General features: G+C 42.0%; 1 protein-coding gene across 4 annotated transcripts in view; it reads left to right on the top strand.

Moving 5' to 3' along the window:
• The window catches only part of DIAPH3 (diaphanous related formin 3), a 682,618-nt gene that overhangs the window by 532,560 nt on the left and 131,900 nt on the right, over positions 1-18,158 (top strand). For 3 of the 4 annotated variants that reach the window (XM_044286187.1, XM_044286189.1, XM_044286186.1), the window contains 2 exons: positions 1,135-1,230; positions 1,717-1,776. In XM_044286187.1, the coding sequence (XP_044142122.1) occupies positions 1,135-1,230; positions 1,717-1,776 (156 nt within the window). The remainder of the gene's footprint in view (positions 1-1,134; positions 1,231-1,716; positions 1,777-18,158) is intronic. The other variant, XM_044286188.1, reaches the window with a different exon arrangement.

Here is an 18,158-nt window from a genome sequence, read left to right as displayed (position 1 = left end):
TACGATGCTTCTCTCTGCCTGTCATCCTCATAATGTTATATTAAAGGAACCTGTCTCATCTGTATAATTAGTTTATGCCTGTTTCGCTCACGGTGATATTTTATTTTCTGTCGTACTTTTCTTTTATCCAGTATATGCCAGTTTATTTATTCCACCTTTTTTTCTGCTCTTCTATTTCTGCCCGGGCAGACAACTCCCTAGATGTTGTGCCGCCATGCTCTAGCGACCATGATATCAGTTGGGTCATCAGCTTTCACAGTCACTGAAATGCAAATGACACGTTCATTATTTTGTCTAGGATTTTGGATGCATAGTTTAGTTGTAATCAAGCAAATCGTCTGTTGATGAAGAGTCGGCGAAACAGAGTCCTAGCCTAATACAAATAGCGCGCTTGAGCAGAAAGCTCTCCATGAATGGCTGCTAATGAGAGATGAATAAATAATTGGCACGTCTAGACATTTAGGCATTAAACTTTGTGCAGGTCTATTAATCTGGCCTTGTTCGATGCATAAACTATTCATAAAACTGCATCCATTGGAAAAGGTAACTCTGGACCGGGGGCGCTTGTTTGACGTCGTTGGTATAAACTATTTATTTCAGCCTTGTGATTCTGCAGTAGGCGCTTTTAATAATTAAGTGCGTTTTTATAAATACATCAGGGGCCGCCTAATGAAGATAAAGGGGCACAAAGGGACACGCCGTTAAAGTGTAACGCCTTTGGGTTCTGTTAAGTCAGATCTAACTACAGCTGATTCCTTTTTAGGGAGCGATAACGTTCCAGTTTTTCACCAGGGACGTATGATTTATGAGTGACCTTAGCTCACAGGGTTCACATAAGAAGAAGATAAGACAGGAGCCATATTCCTTTTGAGATTACTGTCACTGGCTGTAGCGCCTCCGGCCTGAAGTAAATCAATTGAACTTTCGTCCACTTTACTAGATAGCAAGAGCGAAACGAAATGAGACTGATTTTATTAAGAAAAGGATGATATATGAGTCAGTTAAAGGCTTGTCTAGTTTTAAAATTGCTGGTTTTAGTCATAACAGAGTGATCTTTTTTATCTGTCTGTATGTCTCTGACATTACTATAGTAACCTAGTGGGCTGATGGAATTCCCTCAATCTCTTTTTGCAGAGGGCGACGAGACTGGAGTGATGGATAGCCTGCTCGAGGCCCTGCAATCCGGAGCAGCTTTCCGAGACCGGAGAAAACGGACTCCGAGGCCTAAAGGTGACTAGAATACCTTTCCTTTATTTCAAGGCATATTTTTCAGCTTGTACTCCTAAAACATTCATCATAAATACTGTGCTACCGGGAAGAAGTGCTTAAAGTGCCAGCAGCCAACGTAATCCTGACAAATGTCAGGAAAGATGCTAATTCCTGTTGGCTGATGTCACTACCACTTTGCCTACCAATGCACTGAACTTAACATAAGCTGCTGATTATGACAAGGCTCATCTTGGAAACCATATGTACATGATCTCTCTAGGGTATATGCTAATATGATTAAATAGGTTGTACCATCACGATCATGTCTATTATGTTAAGTTTTCAGCTGGTGCACCGGCCCCGGTAACTTTAGTGTATAAATACGGTTACATGTACAAGATCCATATACAATATATATATATATATATATATATATATATATATATATATATGCATGAAAAGTATTATGCATCAGTGGTATATAAAGTATCTTTATGGTTTTTCCAGATATACAGGACAATCTCAGTCTGTCATCAGAGAGGCCTATTCTAAAGCCTTGTAACCATGGTAATGGAACTTGCTGATGCGTTTCATGCTTGCATCTAGCTTTATGCTGCTGATATCTGATTTTTGGCTTGAGATTTACTGCAGAAGACAATGGCACTACCTGTGCCTGCCAAGTCTTGCACCGATCAGTCCCCCTTTCTCTGTGCTTTGCATGCTGCTTTGGCTTTCTTGCATGGTTATTATTACCCATTTTGCATGTTGAAGGGAGACAAATGTTTTAATGATGTTTTTTATGTTTTTCAAAGAAATTGCTATCTGAGGTTTGCTGATCTTTGTTTTATTATAGGTTTTCAGGTGTGACAGGAGCCAGGTCTTGAACATTTTAACTAAATTATTTGCAATTGGTAACCATAATATATTGCTGTAGGTCACAACCATTTGTGGAGCTAAAGGTCGAAGCCTATCTTCATAGCTTGGGTCATACAAGTGCTTTAGAATATGTTATCTTAACCAGAAAAATGCTCCATTATGACACTTACTGTGTGATAAATAGTAGTCAGTGGGCAAGGATTTTAACAGTTAGGCCTTATGGTACAAATGGGGCAAATGTCTGTTCTGCTGCAATGCTTGCGGTGGTCGGAGTTTCATACTCAACTCTTCAGTAAGAGGTTACAATAGAGCGTAATCAGGTTTTATCATTTCTACATACCCTGGCATCGCCTACCACATCTTTTCTGGAGTAGACAAAAGTACCTTTCCCACAATGTGATTTTTAGGAATAGTTAGTGGAGAATCGGAAAGGCCACTGCTACAATTTGGGTAATATATGCCCATAAGAAGTTCAAGGGGATGTCTATTGTACACAAGAACTAGTTCCTAAGCTCAGATAATCAGTTGAAATCAGCGACACATTGTAATCAGCTTGACAGGCAAAATTGTAAAAGAGTTCTTCATACAAGACAAGCCCATACACCCTTCCACTGTTGGGACAGCCTTCATACTGTAGACATACACAAATGAAATGAGTTGCAGGCTACAATCTTTCTTCCACCTGTCACTAGCAACTACCCCCTCTGCATGCACACATGTGCACTAAAATAGAAGAATGAGGTCTTCAAGTAGGAAGTAGCAGGGAAAATCTATCAAGTAGTGTTCTGTGTGCCCTTTTCGGACATGCCTGAAATATCGCTGCCTTAAGTAGACGTGTCTCATGACAGGTGCACCTTTTAAGGGGTTCTGCAGTTTGTTTAAACTGATGATTTATCCTCTGGATAGATCAGCAGCATCTGATTGGCGGGGGTCCGACACCCGGGACCCCCACCGATCAGCTGTTTGAGAAGGCAGCGGCGCTTCATTCAAGTGAACAGAGCTAAGCCCCGCCCAGGCCAGTTAATACTAGTCGTGACGTCACTGGGCCTGTGGTAAACAGTGAGAAGGCCGCGGCCCTGCTGCCTTCTCAAACAGCTGATCGGCGGGGGTCCCGGGTGTCAGACCCCCACTGATCAGATGCTGATGATCTATCCAGATGATAGATCATCAGTTTAAACAAACTGCAGAACCCCTTTAAGGACATCTTTGTCTCTGTTTACATTACTTTTGGTCTACACTTCGTATCTACATATCTCTGCGGTATAGACATACGGTGACACATGTCTCCTGTTTACTCAGCAGTATATATTTTTTTTTATTTGTTTCCGGCACACATGCCAGGCATGTTCACGTGAGAGCAGTATAAAGATAGCCAAAGATGACCATCATTTTCCAGTGTTCTCAATGTCTGCCTTTTAGATCCAGCTTGATGCTGCACATCAGCGGGCATATTATGTAAAAGTGGAGGTTTCACCCGATATTTTGTCTGACCTGTGAGCATGCCCCTCAGCTGATTGCTTAGATAAGCTATTGCCTGGTGTGACATTTTACAGATTTTTAGGCAAGATACTAAAATGAACATCGTAGAAAAATTAAATGTCAGCTAAAACTGAAGCCTGTTTGGAATTGCCTGTAAACTGTTTTTAGCATTTTCTTTTATTACTGACTTCTGCTTGATTGAGCCTTGTTTATGCCGTTAACAACTCATGACAATTCGGAAGAGTCAGTGGGCTGAATTATTTCCAGCATCTCATCTTGACATTTTCAGGTTTTATTCACTTTGTTATTTGCACATATAAATGCACTTGTATAAAATGCTGCTCTACGGAAGGAGACTAGTCGCATTAATAGACCAGTTTGGGGTTACCGGCACTTGCTGGGAACTCTAACCGCGTCTGTACAATGACTAATGAGCAGAATTCAGGCCAGCTCTGGATGGGTAGCACATCTAGATTGAAATTCCAAGTTTGATTTGCCTTTGTGCAGAGGATTTAACACATTAGTTTATTCTGTATAAAATATTCATGCATCTCAAACTGCACCTGCCGGCATCTGTAACTCTTCCTGAAGTGGATACCATATAGTTTTTCGTGAATATATCCGCTGAAATGGTTGTAATATTTCAAAGCAGGTAAGAGCTTTTATTACTGTATTTCTATATCCTTCTGCATTGTGAAGACTACATTACGAGTATCAGACCTTGGTGCAAAAATATGTATAGGTGATTCCACTAATTTATGAGCTCACAGTTGTGTCTTCATGTTCCTCTTTGCTGTATATCACCACTGATTAAAGTCTATTAAATGTCTTTAATAGTGTAATAGAATATGGTTGAAATTATGCATAATGGGCCATGCTCCATTTTAAATACATACAGGAGCTTTGGTATATGTACACTATTGAGTGATGCACATTTTAGTGCCATGTTTAGCCATGCTGTCATGGTGAAGTTGTCACATATTACATGTGAGTCACGAGCCATCGAGTGCGAACCCATTGTGCCACGTGTCGTACCTCCTCTATTGGCGTTGTCTAAGTGAACCCCTCGATCTTCACAGTACCCCTGATGGTGGGGATAGACTTTCCCAAGGGGAACACCAGGTCGCTACCTCTTGAGGAGGATAGGCACATGAGGCAGCTGGTCCAGGCGGACCAGGAGGTACTTGAAAAAGGTACCAGAAGTACAGGCGTTGTCAGCAGGCTGAGTCGTTACAAGGAGCAACAGTGCAGGACCGAAGGATGAGCCATTGGCGAAGTCAGACAGGCAATAGATCAGGGCAGGTGGCACAGGTACAGGTGAGGCAATCTGGGTCTGCAACAGGAGAGTCAAGGCAAGCAGGCAGGGATGAAACAGGTAGCAGAGTCCAGGAACACAAGCGGATATCAGGAACCTTAGGCAATCTGGGTCTGCAACAGGAGAGTCAAGACAAGCAGGCAGGGATGAAACAGGTAGCAGAGTCCAGGAACACAAGCGGATATCAGGAACCTTAGCAGGACACAAGGACCTTAACACTGAGGCAGGGGGCTGAGCCACTTATATATGTGCAGGAGGGCTAGGATTGGTTTGCGAGGTCACACGATCCAACCCATAAAACACAGAAAGTGACCCGTGCCGGCCCTTTAAGGAAATGCTGCAGGAAATGAGCTAGCAAGCATGCTGTGGCCAGGGCTCAAAGGAAACACTGGCAGCAGATCATCGCTGAACACGGAGCCCGGGACCGTGGCGCATAACAGCTGCTGTTAGTGTGTAGTCTGGCATCTTTAGGCACGGGACACCATCCTTAATAAGACTACACTAATTATCTACATTACTTACTACAGTCCACCAACAAAAATGGCACCTGGCCTAGGAACCTCAATTAGCTGATGAAGACATTGGCAAGTTATAATGAAATGATTGACCCTTTCATGGAATTTATGCAATCGGGGAATTATTAGTTAAAGGGGGCTCTATAATGTAAATGTCTGTAATGTTCTAAACCCAGGTCAGCGTCGCCCCAGAATTAAGCAATATGCTTCTTTTCTAATATTATAGCAACATTAGGAAGAAGTCTAAAGATCCCTGGGGGTGGTGCTGGAGTTAGCTCCTCATCACATTGAAGATGTGCTTAAAGGGGTTTTATATTTGTTTTCTTTATTTTGCCAGTTGCTTGGTAACGTAATAAAAATACTTAAACTTGCCTATCTGCACTCCCACCGATTCAGTCCCGACGCTCCGTCCTCTTCCCTGTGGCAGTGAAGTCCTGTGTAGTGCTGCAGCCACAACAATGCACCACTGGCTGCACCCCATGGACAAGGACGAAGCATCAGCTCTGTATTGGAGAGAGAAGGAAAGTAAGTTTGTGCTTTTATTATTTTACCAGCCTCCCAGCACCTAAATAAAAATAAACTTTGAAACCCCCTTTTTCTTACAAATATACAGCTAACCACCCGATAGTGTCAGACCCACTCCTGTGACAACATTGAGCACTTTTAGAGAACTGACTTGCTAAGTTGTACAACATGGGCGTTCACTAAGAAAGGGACAAGTCTGATGAAGCATAGCCCTGCCTTGGAGGGTTTGTGCCACTAATATAAATCTACTCCGCCCAACAGATGTCGCTGTTATATCGCTTTTCCCAAATATCACCATTTGTCTAATGTTATTAGCCTATTATTATGCCCTGTAGCAAATCAGTTTTGATTCCAGTTGCTGTAGGTTACGTCCTGTAGTGGAACCTTGTAATACAGGACGCACATGCTCACAGCGCTTCTTTTCTTTCCCTTCAATAACCACTCTTCTATGTGCAGTGATGGATGGATAGACAGGCAGGCAATAGGATAGATAAACATAAGGACGAGTTTTGCTCTAACAAATGATGGACATTGACACTAGGTGTCTGTTATAAATCTAGTTACGCACAGCATTTTGAATATGTGGAGATAAAAATGTCAGGACTCGTCTCACTGCCCTATGGCATGATGGGTCAGAAATCGCATGACAAACCAGGAAGTAGGATTCAAGCATGGGGGGAGAAGAGAAAACTGTAAGTTAGGTAAATTTGAAAAAAACTATCCAAGAAGGAATGGGAGCCAGAGTACTTAGAGAGAAAAGTAGTTTATGGCACAACCCCGTTAATCCGTGTGTCCATTCTGCAGGCTGCAAATAAATAAAAGGTCTTATTCTTGTCCGTTTTGTGGCCAAAATGGCACTTGTAACATAGTGAAAGGCCTACAGAAGGGGAAAATGTGGGGGACACCAGCCGTTATCTGTGTTTTGCGGACCAGAAATCAAATACTGTACATGAGACATAAAGTGCTTATTGTTGTCAGAGGAGTGACAGAGTGGTCTGTCACTACCTTGTGCTGCCCTCAGTGAGGACAGTATATGGGGGCTGACATGTTTTTTTTTTACTAATAAAGGTTAAATAGTTGCTACATGTTTAATAGCAATAGTTCCAATTTGCATTTGGTAAAAGCACATGAATATATTAAAAGGGTTTTCCAGCACTTTAATACTGATGACCTAGTCATCAGTATCTGATCGGTGTTGGTCCGACACCCAGGAGCCCTGCCGATCAGCTGCGTGAGAAGGCATTGGCGCTCCTCTAAGTGCCACTACCTTCTCCTTGCTTGCCGTGCACAGCACTGTACATTGTATAGTGGCTATTTTTGGTATTGCAGCTCAGCCCCATTCACGTCTATGGGGCAGAGCTGTGCCTAGCCCATGTTCTGAAAACTTTTGTAAATATATGAACCATAGTACAATATCATGCTAACATAGGGTCCATGTGATTGCACTTTGTGTGATAATTTCTGATATTTGTACATTTTATTTGAAACCTACATGAGTATACAGGCTTAGGCTACTTTCACACTAGCGTTCGATCGGATCCGTTCTGAACGGATCCGATCATATTAATGCAGACGGAGGCTCCGTTCAGAACTGATCCGTCTGCATTAAAATGGCAAAAAAAAGCTAAGTGTGAAAATAGCCTCGGACGGATCCGTCCAGACTTTCAATGTAAAGTCAATGGGGGACGGATCCGCTTGAAGATTGAGCCATATTGTGGCATCTTCAAACGGATCCGTCCCCATTGACTTACATTGTAAGTCTGGACGGATCCGTACGCCTCCGCACGGCCAGGCGGACACCCGAACGCTGCAAGCAGCGTTCAGCTGTCCGCCTGTCCGTGCGGAGGCGAGCGGAGCGGAGGCTGAACGCCGCCAGACTGATGCAGTCTGAGCGGATCCGCTCCATTCAGACTGCATCAGGGCTGGACGGCTGCGTTCGGGTCCGCTCGTGAGCCCCTTCAAACGGAGCTCACGAGCGGACACCCGAACGCTAGTGTGAAAGCAGCCTTAGACAGCAGGGGAAACTTGCTTTTATTGCGTTAGAGGGGGGCCAGTGATCCATTAGGTTCTGGGAACCAGTTGATAGTTGAGTTATTGAGTCAAAACATTCACATCCTAAAAAAAAAAAATTGTCAAACCAAGACTCCTATTAAATCCTGGTACAGTTAATGGAAAGTAAGCTGATGGATTACACTGAGTAACAGGACGGTCACTCAAACCTTAATACTTGTGATATGCCTAATGAAAACCCATATAGGGGAAAGAACAACTAGTCTTCACGTGTAATATTGTTTACCATCGTTTGATCCGGTGTGCTGGTGCCCGCACTTCACACTGCTTTGTCGTTCATTGATGCCCTCTTTACTGTTTCCAGTCCCATAGAGATTAATGGAATGGTAGTGCTCGACCTGCCACTCCAGACATAGGAAGCACAGGACCCTCATTCTTTTGTTTGCTGGGACCCCCACTAGTATATCGGTTGTCCCCTATCGAGTGGAGAGGGGATAATGGGGGAGATTTATCCAACTGGTGTAGAGTAGAACTGGCTTAGTTGCCCATAGCAACCAATCAGATTCCACCTTTCATTCTCCAAAGGAGCTGTGAGTTGCTATGGGCAAGTAAGTTAGTTTTACTCTACACCAGTTTGATAAATCTCCCACAATGTTTTCTAACCAGAATACCCAGTTCATGTGGTTGGACGTCTATAGGTAAGGTCCTCACTTTACTTGGCAGTTCCTTCCGAATTTTACAAATGCCATGTAAGTGTGCTCCAAATTCAGTATGATGCAACTTTAAATCCATTTAATATGATAAATGCTGTAATTACCATTTAAAGTAGAACTATCAGCCGGATCTAATCTATCAAATGAGGCTTACTCCTGGTAGGGTTGATCCTGCTGATTTAAAATACCATGTAGAGTATATGGTCAAAATCTATTGCGCCAATTCAGAAAATATAGTTCTATGATATACGCAAATTAGGTCTTCAGTGCACAAAGGTTTGGGCCCCAGCTTCTCGATACACCACAGCACCTTTGCCACAGCCTCTCCCTATTACAGACATGGGCAGGCATCATCATTGGTTCTTTTGCCTGGCCCTGCCATTACAAGCATGCACAATAGGTTATATAATAGGTGCATTTTGCAGTACATCATCTTTGGGTTTCTCTGCCTTCGAGATATTTACTGTGCGCCAGTTGTAGAATCTGCGGTACATGTATGGTATTACAGGGCCTGAGGACAATGATGACGTCTGGCCGTATGATTGCACCGAAGCCCTAATTTGCATCTACAATAACTTATTTTTCCCCTCTACAACGGTGCAACAGATTGTGACAATACAGGTAGCATTTTAATCAGCAGGATCAACGGTATGATGCAGTGTGCTTGTATTGATAGGGTTGATCCTTCTTGACAGGTTCTCTTTAAGAACCAGAATTTTATTTTTATTTCCAGTTGCTTCCATAGTGCTGACATATTCCATGGAACTGGACACGGATTACAATGTCCCTAATCAGACTGTGGACTGTTTCATAGGAGGCCAGTTGTAGTGTGGGAGGAAATCGGGGAAGCGGTAGAACATACCCTGTGCTCACCCCCGAGCCATCCGTAATTCTTGTCTCACTCCTTCTCAGTAATAATGGGTTTCTCACCATTTTTATGTGCTGAGGTTTAATTAGTTACTTCACACTTTGAAAAGACAGAAAATAAAACTTAAAGATTAATGACCTTCACTGTCACAGCAAAAAAAAAAGTTATCAATTTCTCTTTCAAATTTTGCGTTTTAAATGCAAATCTAAATAGTAGTTTCCTTTTTCTTCCAGTTTTTGCCTTTATACCCTAGTGATGGGGAGTTCTTAGATCCATACAGCAGCACTTCTGACCTTCCGATTTCTTTCTTCTATGTTGGCTTCTGCCTGTTGTTCTACAAAGCATACATTTACTTTGAAAGCGACCCTCTGCCATGTACTACTTGACAGTCATATTGTCCCAGTTATTGACACGGGAAGGGGAACAAGTTCCAGTGTAGTCTCAGACTCATGTAAATTCGATTTCTATTTACTTGTCGCTTCGAAACTTCAGATAGATTTTTCCCTGCAGGTAAGTGGACAGAATCTCCCTTTATAGTGACTTTCATCACGGTCCTGCAGCAGCTTTTCCATGTTAATACTTGTCGGGGTCTTTTAAGGAGGTATATTTTCTTTCCTTTTTGATTGTGTGGTCCTAATCCCATCTATGTGTTCTTAAACCGTTTGTTGTGCCATGTTCAGTAAAGAATGAGATATTTCAAAGGAATTAATCCATTTATTGGTGAGTGTTCATGCTGATAGCATCTAATTCCACTTGAATATCTCCGCTTTTACACACAGTTTTATTTCCCTTGGGCACGTGTAATCTTTGAGTTTAAAACAAAATCTCATATACATGCAAAAGCTGTTCTTTTATTTCATAATGCAAAGTTAGAACTATCTCGTCTCCCATCGCAGGGTATCAAGAAAATAATTAGTCTTAATAAACAAAGTAACACTCCTTTCCTTCTGAATAGCCGCTCCTGGTAGCACTGCTAGGGCCTGTTTACATGGCCGAGGATCAGGCCAATTATCAGGACCAATATTTGAATGAATGCTCATTCCTGATCATTTGCCTGTGTAAAGGTGCCGCTTATCACTTGACGAGCAAGCAAACACTTGTTCTTGGCTGATTGCATTTTTAATGCGGCACCTAAAATTATCATTGTGGCTCAGCTCATCTCCCTCTGTAAATGTAGTAGCAATCATGTATCCTAGAGAGACAAATCTATTTGCCTCATCAGCAGTTCTTCTTCATCTGAGGTGGGCTGTGAAGAAGCACCCACCGGCCACAAGATTAACAGGTCCGGACGTTGACCGTTTCCTTCTCCGATTAGTTGAACAAGGGCACAGGCTCTGCTTCACCTTAGGAGCCGTTTCTGTTCATCCCTATACAGAAGGGATGATGGCTGCATGTTCTGGAACGAGTGGTACTTTCCCTGTAGTATCGGCCTATGTCATAGGACTCTTTAGATTGACCAAACCAGATAAGATTGAAGACTCAGTCATAAGATGATCATAAGTAATAATTTTGTTCTTATATGTTGCATGGTTATGCTTTCTATAGTAGGAAACATTTTGTCTATTGACCATAACATGTTCTGTGTGTTGTTAGACATAATTTACTTTTTACTGGTGTTTGCTGTTTTTGATAGTTTTATCCTTTTTTATTCACATATGCAAAAACTTGTCTGCAGAAGAAAGAAACTCTCTAAAGTGCAATTCGCATGCTTTTAAAGGCTGTGAACACCTTCAGGGGAATTCTTTTATGATTTCAGTTTAGTCATCTTGGACTAAAAATCTTTTTTCCAATTGGTCTTTATTAAACATTTTGAGCAGTTTTTTTCCCTAAAGGATTAAGTTGAAAGACCCATTTAGATTTATCAGATGAGCGGCAGATTATCAGGAAGGAAGCATTCCTTCCCAACACTTGGCTGCTCCTTAAGAGGAGGTGAAGCACCACAGTATGAGGACAAGCAATCGCTTGTCTCCATAGAAAATCATTGCTTCTGGGCAGCATCTCCTACCCGGGAACGATGTTTGAGGTGTCCGCACCTCCAATCATTTCACAGAGGAACAGGCGTTTTGCTTATTCATCAAATTGTCATAAACCAGCATTAATGGGGACCTTCTTTCCTGATAATTGGCCCAAATATTGGGCCATCTAATCCAGCTTTAGCCTAGCTGACAGCATCTTACTTTAGCTTTCGTCTGATGGCTACATACAGCCCTTATATATGAACCACTAACATCTCAGCTATATCGAGTGTTTATTAGCTGTCAGGAGATCAGAGATAAGCTTCACATGAGCCTAGGGTTGGGCGATATCAATAATATTCCCATAATTATACATATATATATATATATATATATATATATATATATATAAAGTTATTGCGATAAATGCCCATTTAGAAAGAAAAAAAAACACTCAAAACATGTACTCATGTTTCCTTGTTGCCCCGATACATTATAATGTCTCCTTGATGCCCATATGCAGTATTATCTCTGTTACCCACCAAGAACCGGGTCACCGTTGCCCCCAAATCTGATGGAGCGGCTATGCCTGCTAATGCTGCATTCATTCTCTATGGGAGTGCTGGGGATAGCAGCGATCAGCCATCTTCACCGCTCCCATAGAAAATGGGACATCCTAGCGGAAAACCCTGAGAAGTGGGTTGTTCAGAGTGTGCCTTTTATAGGTGCACATTGTCAGGAAGGGCACCTTGGCATCATAAAGATGCCTTTCAGTCATATGAAACATTGGGGGTCATCTACTAAAGACTGGCACTTCCTATATGGGTCCCTACACACTACAGCCATTTTATCGCAGCCCCCACAGCGCAGTGACTGTTATCCAGCGCCGGTCTCTGTGCAGCAGCGACTGTTCTCACCCCCGGCCTGTCTGTGCAGCAGCCCCCAGAGTGCAGCAACTGTTCTCAGCCTGTCTGTCCAGCAGCCCCCCAGAGTGCAGCAGCTGTTATCCAGTGCCGGTCTCCTGGCTCTGGGGGTTTACAACCACTAGATGCCATTTATTTGTGACCTAGAGGACTTATACCCCCGTGACTAGGGTTATCACAATACCAAATTTTGATTAAATTTCGGTCCCATAAAAAGTAATGCAATACGTGATACCACGCAAAAGAAAACTGAAATGCCCCAAAAAAGTGTGCATTCCGCAATTTATGGAAAGTGCGGCCCATAATAGAACAGTCCTATCCTATTTTTTTTTGCGGAGAAGGAGACCATTTTTATTTTTTTCTGTTACGTCATTCACCTGATAGGAGATATTTTTCAATACTTTAATAGTTTGGACTTTTTCAGACGTGGCGATACCTAATTTATTTATTTATTATTGTTTATATAGTTTTTTATGTAAATTGGGAAAGAGGGTGGTTTAACATTTTCAACTATTAACCCCTGTTTGGGGCTAGAACCTGGGATCTTTTCATCCCTTGTCCTATTCTCCCTAATAGAGATCTATTAGGGTGCATAGGATCTCACACTGTCCCTGCTGCCCTGTGCTTTGTGCACACAGCAGCAGGGAGATTACCATGGCAGCCAGGGCTTCAGTAGTGTCCTGGCTGCCATGGTAACCAATCGGAGCCCCAGGATTACACTGCTGGCAAGCAAAAGACATACTTTTTTTAAAGTACTAATACTAATATCTACTTGCGTTTATTGTAATAACAATTCTGGAGTATCTACTCTTATAACTATATTGCACCATTCCTTTAACCCCTTAAGGACCTCCACCGTATCTGTATGGCGGAAGTCCGGCCCCAAAACATGGCTCCCACTCGCACGTGCAGCTGGCGCCAATGCCGCCAGGTTTCTGCTATTTTAAATAACAGAGACCCGCGGCACATGTACGCGATCAGCCATATGGGTGACCACAGCATTTTTGCAGTCCAGAAGCAGAAGTCGCGCATTTCTGCTTCGGTAACAGCGTTCCCCGACCTATCTAGGCTTCGGAGCTTATTTCAGGACTATACCAATACAGGCCACTAGGTGGCAGCATTGTATTGATATAGTGCAGTGATGGCGAACCTATTGCACGGGTGCCAGAGGCGGCACTCAGAGCTCTCTCAGTGGGCACCCACACCCTGGAAAAAGTCTATGGTGTACCAATATACTCTAAACTTTACCAGCCATTCATCAGCGCTGGGCGCACTATGAACAGCACGGACAGCACATTGAATGTAGGCAGGTCATTATACTTAAATGATAAGGTACATGGAAAATATACTATACTGGACTGTAGTATTTAGGATAAATTGCCGTGTTGGCACTTTGCGATAAATAAGTGGGTTTTGGGCTGCAGTTTGGGCACCCGGTCTATAACAGGTTCGCCATGACTGGTATAGTGCAAATGAAGTCTTCAATGATGGCTATATAGCCATCAATGAACACAATGGGCAATCTAATGATTGCCAGTAAAAAAAAAAGTTTTTACAAATATAAAAAACCTAAAAGTACAAATCACCCCACTTTCCTTAAAATAATAATACTTAACCAATAAAAAATATAAACATCATGGGCATCGCCGTGGGTCAGAATATGGTTATAAAAAGGTTTTAACTTTTTTTCAGTATTAAAAATTATACAAGTGTGGTATCATCGTAACCGTACTGACCTAGAGAATTAAGATAACAGGTCAATTTTACCGCACAGTGTAAAAAAAAATTAAAAAAAAATTCTACCCTATTTGAAATTTTTGTTCCGCTTCCTACTACATGCTAAGCAACCGTAAATGGTGCCCTTAGAAACTACAACTTGTCCAGCAAAAAATAAGCCCTCATAAGGCTATGTTAATGGGAAAATAAAAAAGTTAGAACTATGGGAAGGCGGGGAGTGAAAAATGAAAAGGGGTTTATATTCATTTATTGCAAGAAGTTATGAATAAATTGCTTTGAAAGTCCCGAAGGGTGTTACCAGTTGGGGGTCTATTCCTGCATAGTCTGACATTATATCACAAAATTATATCTGACATTATATCACAAATGCTCTTCTGCATTTGTATTAAAGAGATTTACATCGATTTTTCTTTTTACTGATGACCTGTCCTCTAGATACGTCTTCAGATTCTGATTGGTGGGGGTCTGACACCCGGGACCCCTGCCAATCAGATGTTCGAGAATGCAGCAGCACTCACAGTATAACCGCAGCCTTCTCTCAGCTTTTCTTAGGTCGAGTGATGACACGTTCATCGGTCACGTGGCCTAGGAGCAGATCAGCCCCAATCAAGTAAATGGACTTAGTGCAATAACAAGCACAGCTGCTGGACAATGTACGATGCAAGACCCCCACCATCAGATACTGAGGATAGGCCATCAGTATAAAAAATCTCGGAAAACTCTTAAGTTATTTTAAGTTTGTTTAAATTCTTTCTTTGTGCTCATCCTCTTTGGTTACCTGCATTGCCCACTGAAAGTAGTGCCGTGACTGATCCCAGAGTTCTGCTCCAACAATCGCATTCTGAGCAACTGATTTAATTCCAACAGTAATGGCTGTATTTAATTCCAATATATTCCTTTTTTTAATTTATTTTTTTCATTTAGGTGGTTTAAGCAGTTTTGTTTATCAGTGTTTTATTCAGTGCACGTTTATCAAGTTTTAGAATCAGAGACTTAAACAAATTTTTATGTTTTATTTTTTTAAAAAAACACCACCAAAACAACAGCCTGCAGCGTTGCTCACATTGCAACCTTTACTGCTATTCCCACATGTTCTTGCAGCACAAAGCTGTTTACTATTCAAGCAACAAAGAGATTTACTAAGAACATCTATGCTGCTGAATCATATCTCAACAAGTCTTTCAAGTCCCGGAAACCTCTCATACAAAGGGAGAACCCACTAGACGGCCATGCTAACTCCATTTACATGGTCACTATCAGACACATTAGCAAAGCCCAAGTCCACAATATAGTCGACCAAGCTGAAGTAGTTTGTATGTATCGCCCACCAACCTTCACTTCTGTGCTGTCAAGAAATGTAGAGGTAGAAGTAAAAATAGTAGACTGTAAATCCGTAGTCAGGATTGTTCCGCAGTTTCCATTTCTATTAAGAGAATACTCGATAGGAACATCTCTTGGCTGTCGAAGTAGGAAGGAATTTTCCTGAGATCAGAATGGTAGGTGCAGAAATGAATAATTCATTTAACACATTAGACTAGGTGAGGCCAGTAGTGAATAAATGAATCAAGCTGTCTATGGCGATAGCTTTCAAAATTCCACAATTTATATTAAGGGAATGTATCCTTAGATGAGTTGGTATTCGGTGGAGCGGTGTGAAACATAGTGGCAGAGTGCATACTTTGTTAGAAAGGCTGTGAGGTTTCCATACATATGTATATGGGGCTCTCTGAAGAAGACATTGGAAGGCAGACGTGTCAAGATGCAATCTAAGTTTAAAAATGTCAGTAGCTATTACATCTGAAATAAAAGGTAGCGTATGAATATTTACATACCTGAGCGCAGTCTGTGGTTTAGCCATGTTTTCATTAATATGCTGGAGCAATAAGTGTCGAGATGGCAGGAGTACGTAGGGTGACATACTCCAGTAGGAGTGTCTGTCACGTTTTTAGTCCGCAGGCATGCTTTTGTTCCCATCTCAAGGTGATGTCATTGGATGTTGTCACTTCTCGGCAGGCAAATTAAATATTTCTGTTTAACGCATGCTGCAAAATAAGTTAACTTAAAAAATTGCCATATTGGCTGACAAGTGCAGGATTTCTGCAGCCATTTTATTAAATTAGTTTTTTACCCAAAATACTATTCCAAGCATGCCATTGCTGAAAAACATAACTAATTCCTTTGACATAACAGGTCATCAAACTCTGAGGCGAGTTGTAATTTAAGCTTATGTATTGTAGGAGGGACAGGAATGGCTTCACTATGTAGATAGCTACTTGCCAAACACACATTACAATCCATATTGAGATAGACAGATATGAGATGGATACATGCATAAATAGATGGGCAGTTAAAATTGTCCACGTTTTAAAAGACAGCAGACTGGCAGCTGAATATGCAAATGAGCACATGATGTCACAGTATTCCGTGAATCACAGCATAACATGACATCACATAGACCAGTTGCCTTAGTTAGTGAACTATATTGCCACACACCCTTCTTTTGGTCATAGCAGCAAATCAATTAAAGGGGTTATCACACGAATATATATTTTTTTCTTACGCATAGGGAGGACTTTCTTTGGATTGGCCTCAGCTCCTCAAGTACCTACATCTACCAACAAGCGTTAGTTCTTGTCAACTTATTCTCCACTGCATAGAAAATGGCCCCTCGGTTATAGCCTCAGAGATACATATGGTATGCAATAGCCCCTACAATTTCTTCTCCACCTTCTGGAGAGCAATATAGCTATGTATTCCTATAAATTGTGATGTAGGGATGAATTAAAGGTGGCTGGGCTGCTTCACTATGAAACCAATATGCCAGCACAGAAGAAGTGTGGGAGCAGGGAAGCTACTGAGCATGGTAGTGTACCTCTAAATGCAATAGGAGGTGGAGTAGAAGAATAAACAGCAGGGGGCGCTACCAAAGAGGAAAATGTAATGTACAGTCCAAAATGCATCCCTGTTACAGTATTTATTAACAAGAAAAGAGATTGGCTGATTGAACTGAGCAAATGCCGGGATTCCTTCTATACTTCATTGGGATCACTCCCGCCACGTGCACCGCCGAGTTTGACCAAAACTCTCTTCCGAATCTATTACATAAATGCATCCAGCTTTTGTGACTATAATGCTTTGTGGTGGAGCCTCACAATCCAAATTTGTCCCTCATCCTTTTCCTGATATGTAAAGATCTGAGAAAATCAACTGCGAGGCTTTAGAGTGTCCATGTTAGTAATTTAGCATTTAGGTGGAATAACGCTTTAAATCCCGTCTCCGACGATCGTATCAAGTCTCGTACCCTATGCCGCGTACCCTCATATTTTTATTTAGTTGTCTTGTTTTTGTTCCCGTAAGTAATTGTTACGACACTCACCGCCAGGTAGATGACGCCGCTGGTTAGTGAATAAACCCCTTTCTCCAGGAATGCAGTTTTTAATCCAGCCGATCATCAAACCCCCGAATGGAGCATACGAATGTAGCAACTCCCGATCAGTTATTCAGTCGAACTCCTTCCACAGCTAGCAATATACGAAAGCGCTGTCCCAATAATAAATCCCTCCATAAACGAGACCAAGCTCCGTCTTGAAAGTCAAACAGGGAATGTTTTATTGAGGGCTACCCGCCCATTTTTATGCAGGTCCCCATCTGGTGGACACGTCCCTAGGGGCCCAGAATGGAGACTGGGACACAGGACAGACATGTAGCACTACAGAGACAATACATCCCCACAATGCATTATGGTTTTCTCCTCTCTGCCCTGGCGACACCCGAGGAATAATCCAATTATCTCCCAAGACAGAGGGAAATCACCAATACACATGTGGGGACAACAGAACAGACATCACCATTTAAACACACAATGTCACAACCCTTTTCAATACACAGACATTTAACATATCCCACAATGGCACAAATTAGTCCAGGAGGTCAAGTTGGTTCAAGTCCTTTGTGAACAAGGAGGCCATTTTGGTTAACTAGCAACACACTCCTCTCCTGGGTGGCCGTCTGTTCAGTAGTTCCAATCGGTATG

This window comes from Bufo gargarizans, chromosome 3 (genome assembly GCF_014858855.1).
Source record: "Bufo gargarizans isolate SCDJY-AF-19 chromosome 3, ASM1485885v1, whole genome shotgun sequence".
Taxonomy (NCBI): domain Eukaryota; kingdom Metazoa; phylum Chordata; class Amphibia; order Anura; family Bufonidae; genus Bufo; species Bufo gargarizans.
Note: the sequence above shows the minus strand (reverse complement) of the source record. Positions and strands in the feature narration are given on the sequence as shown.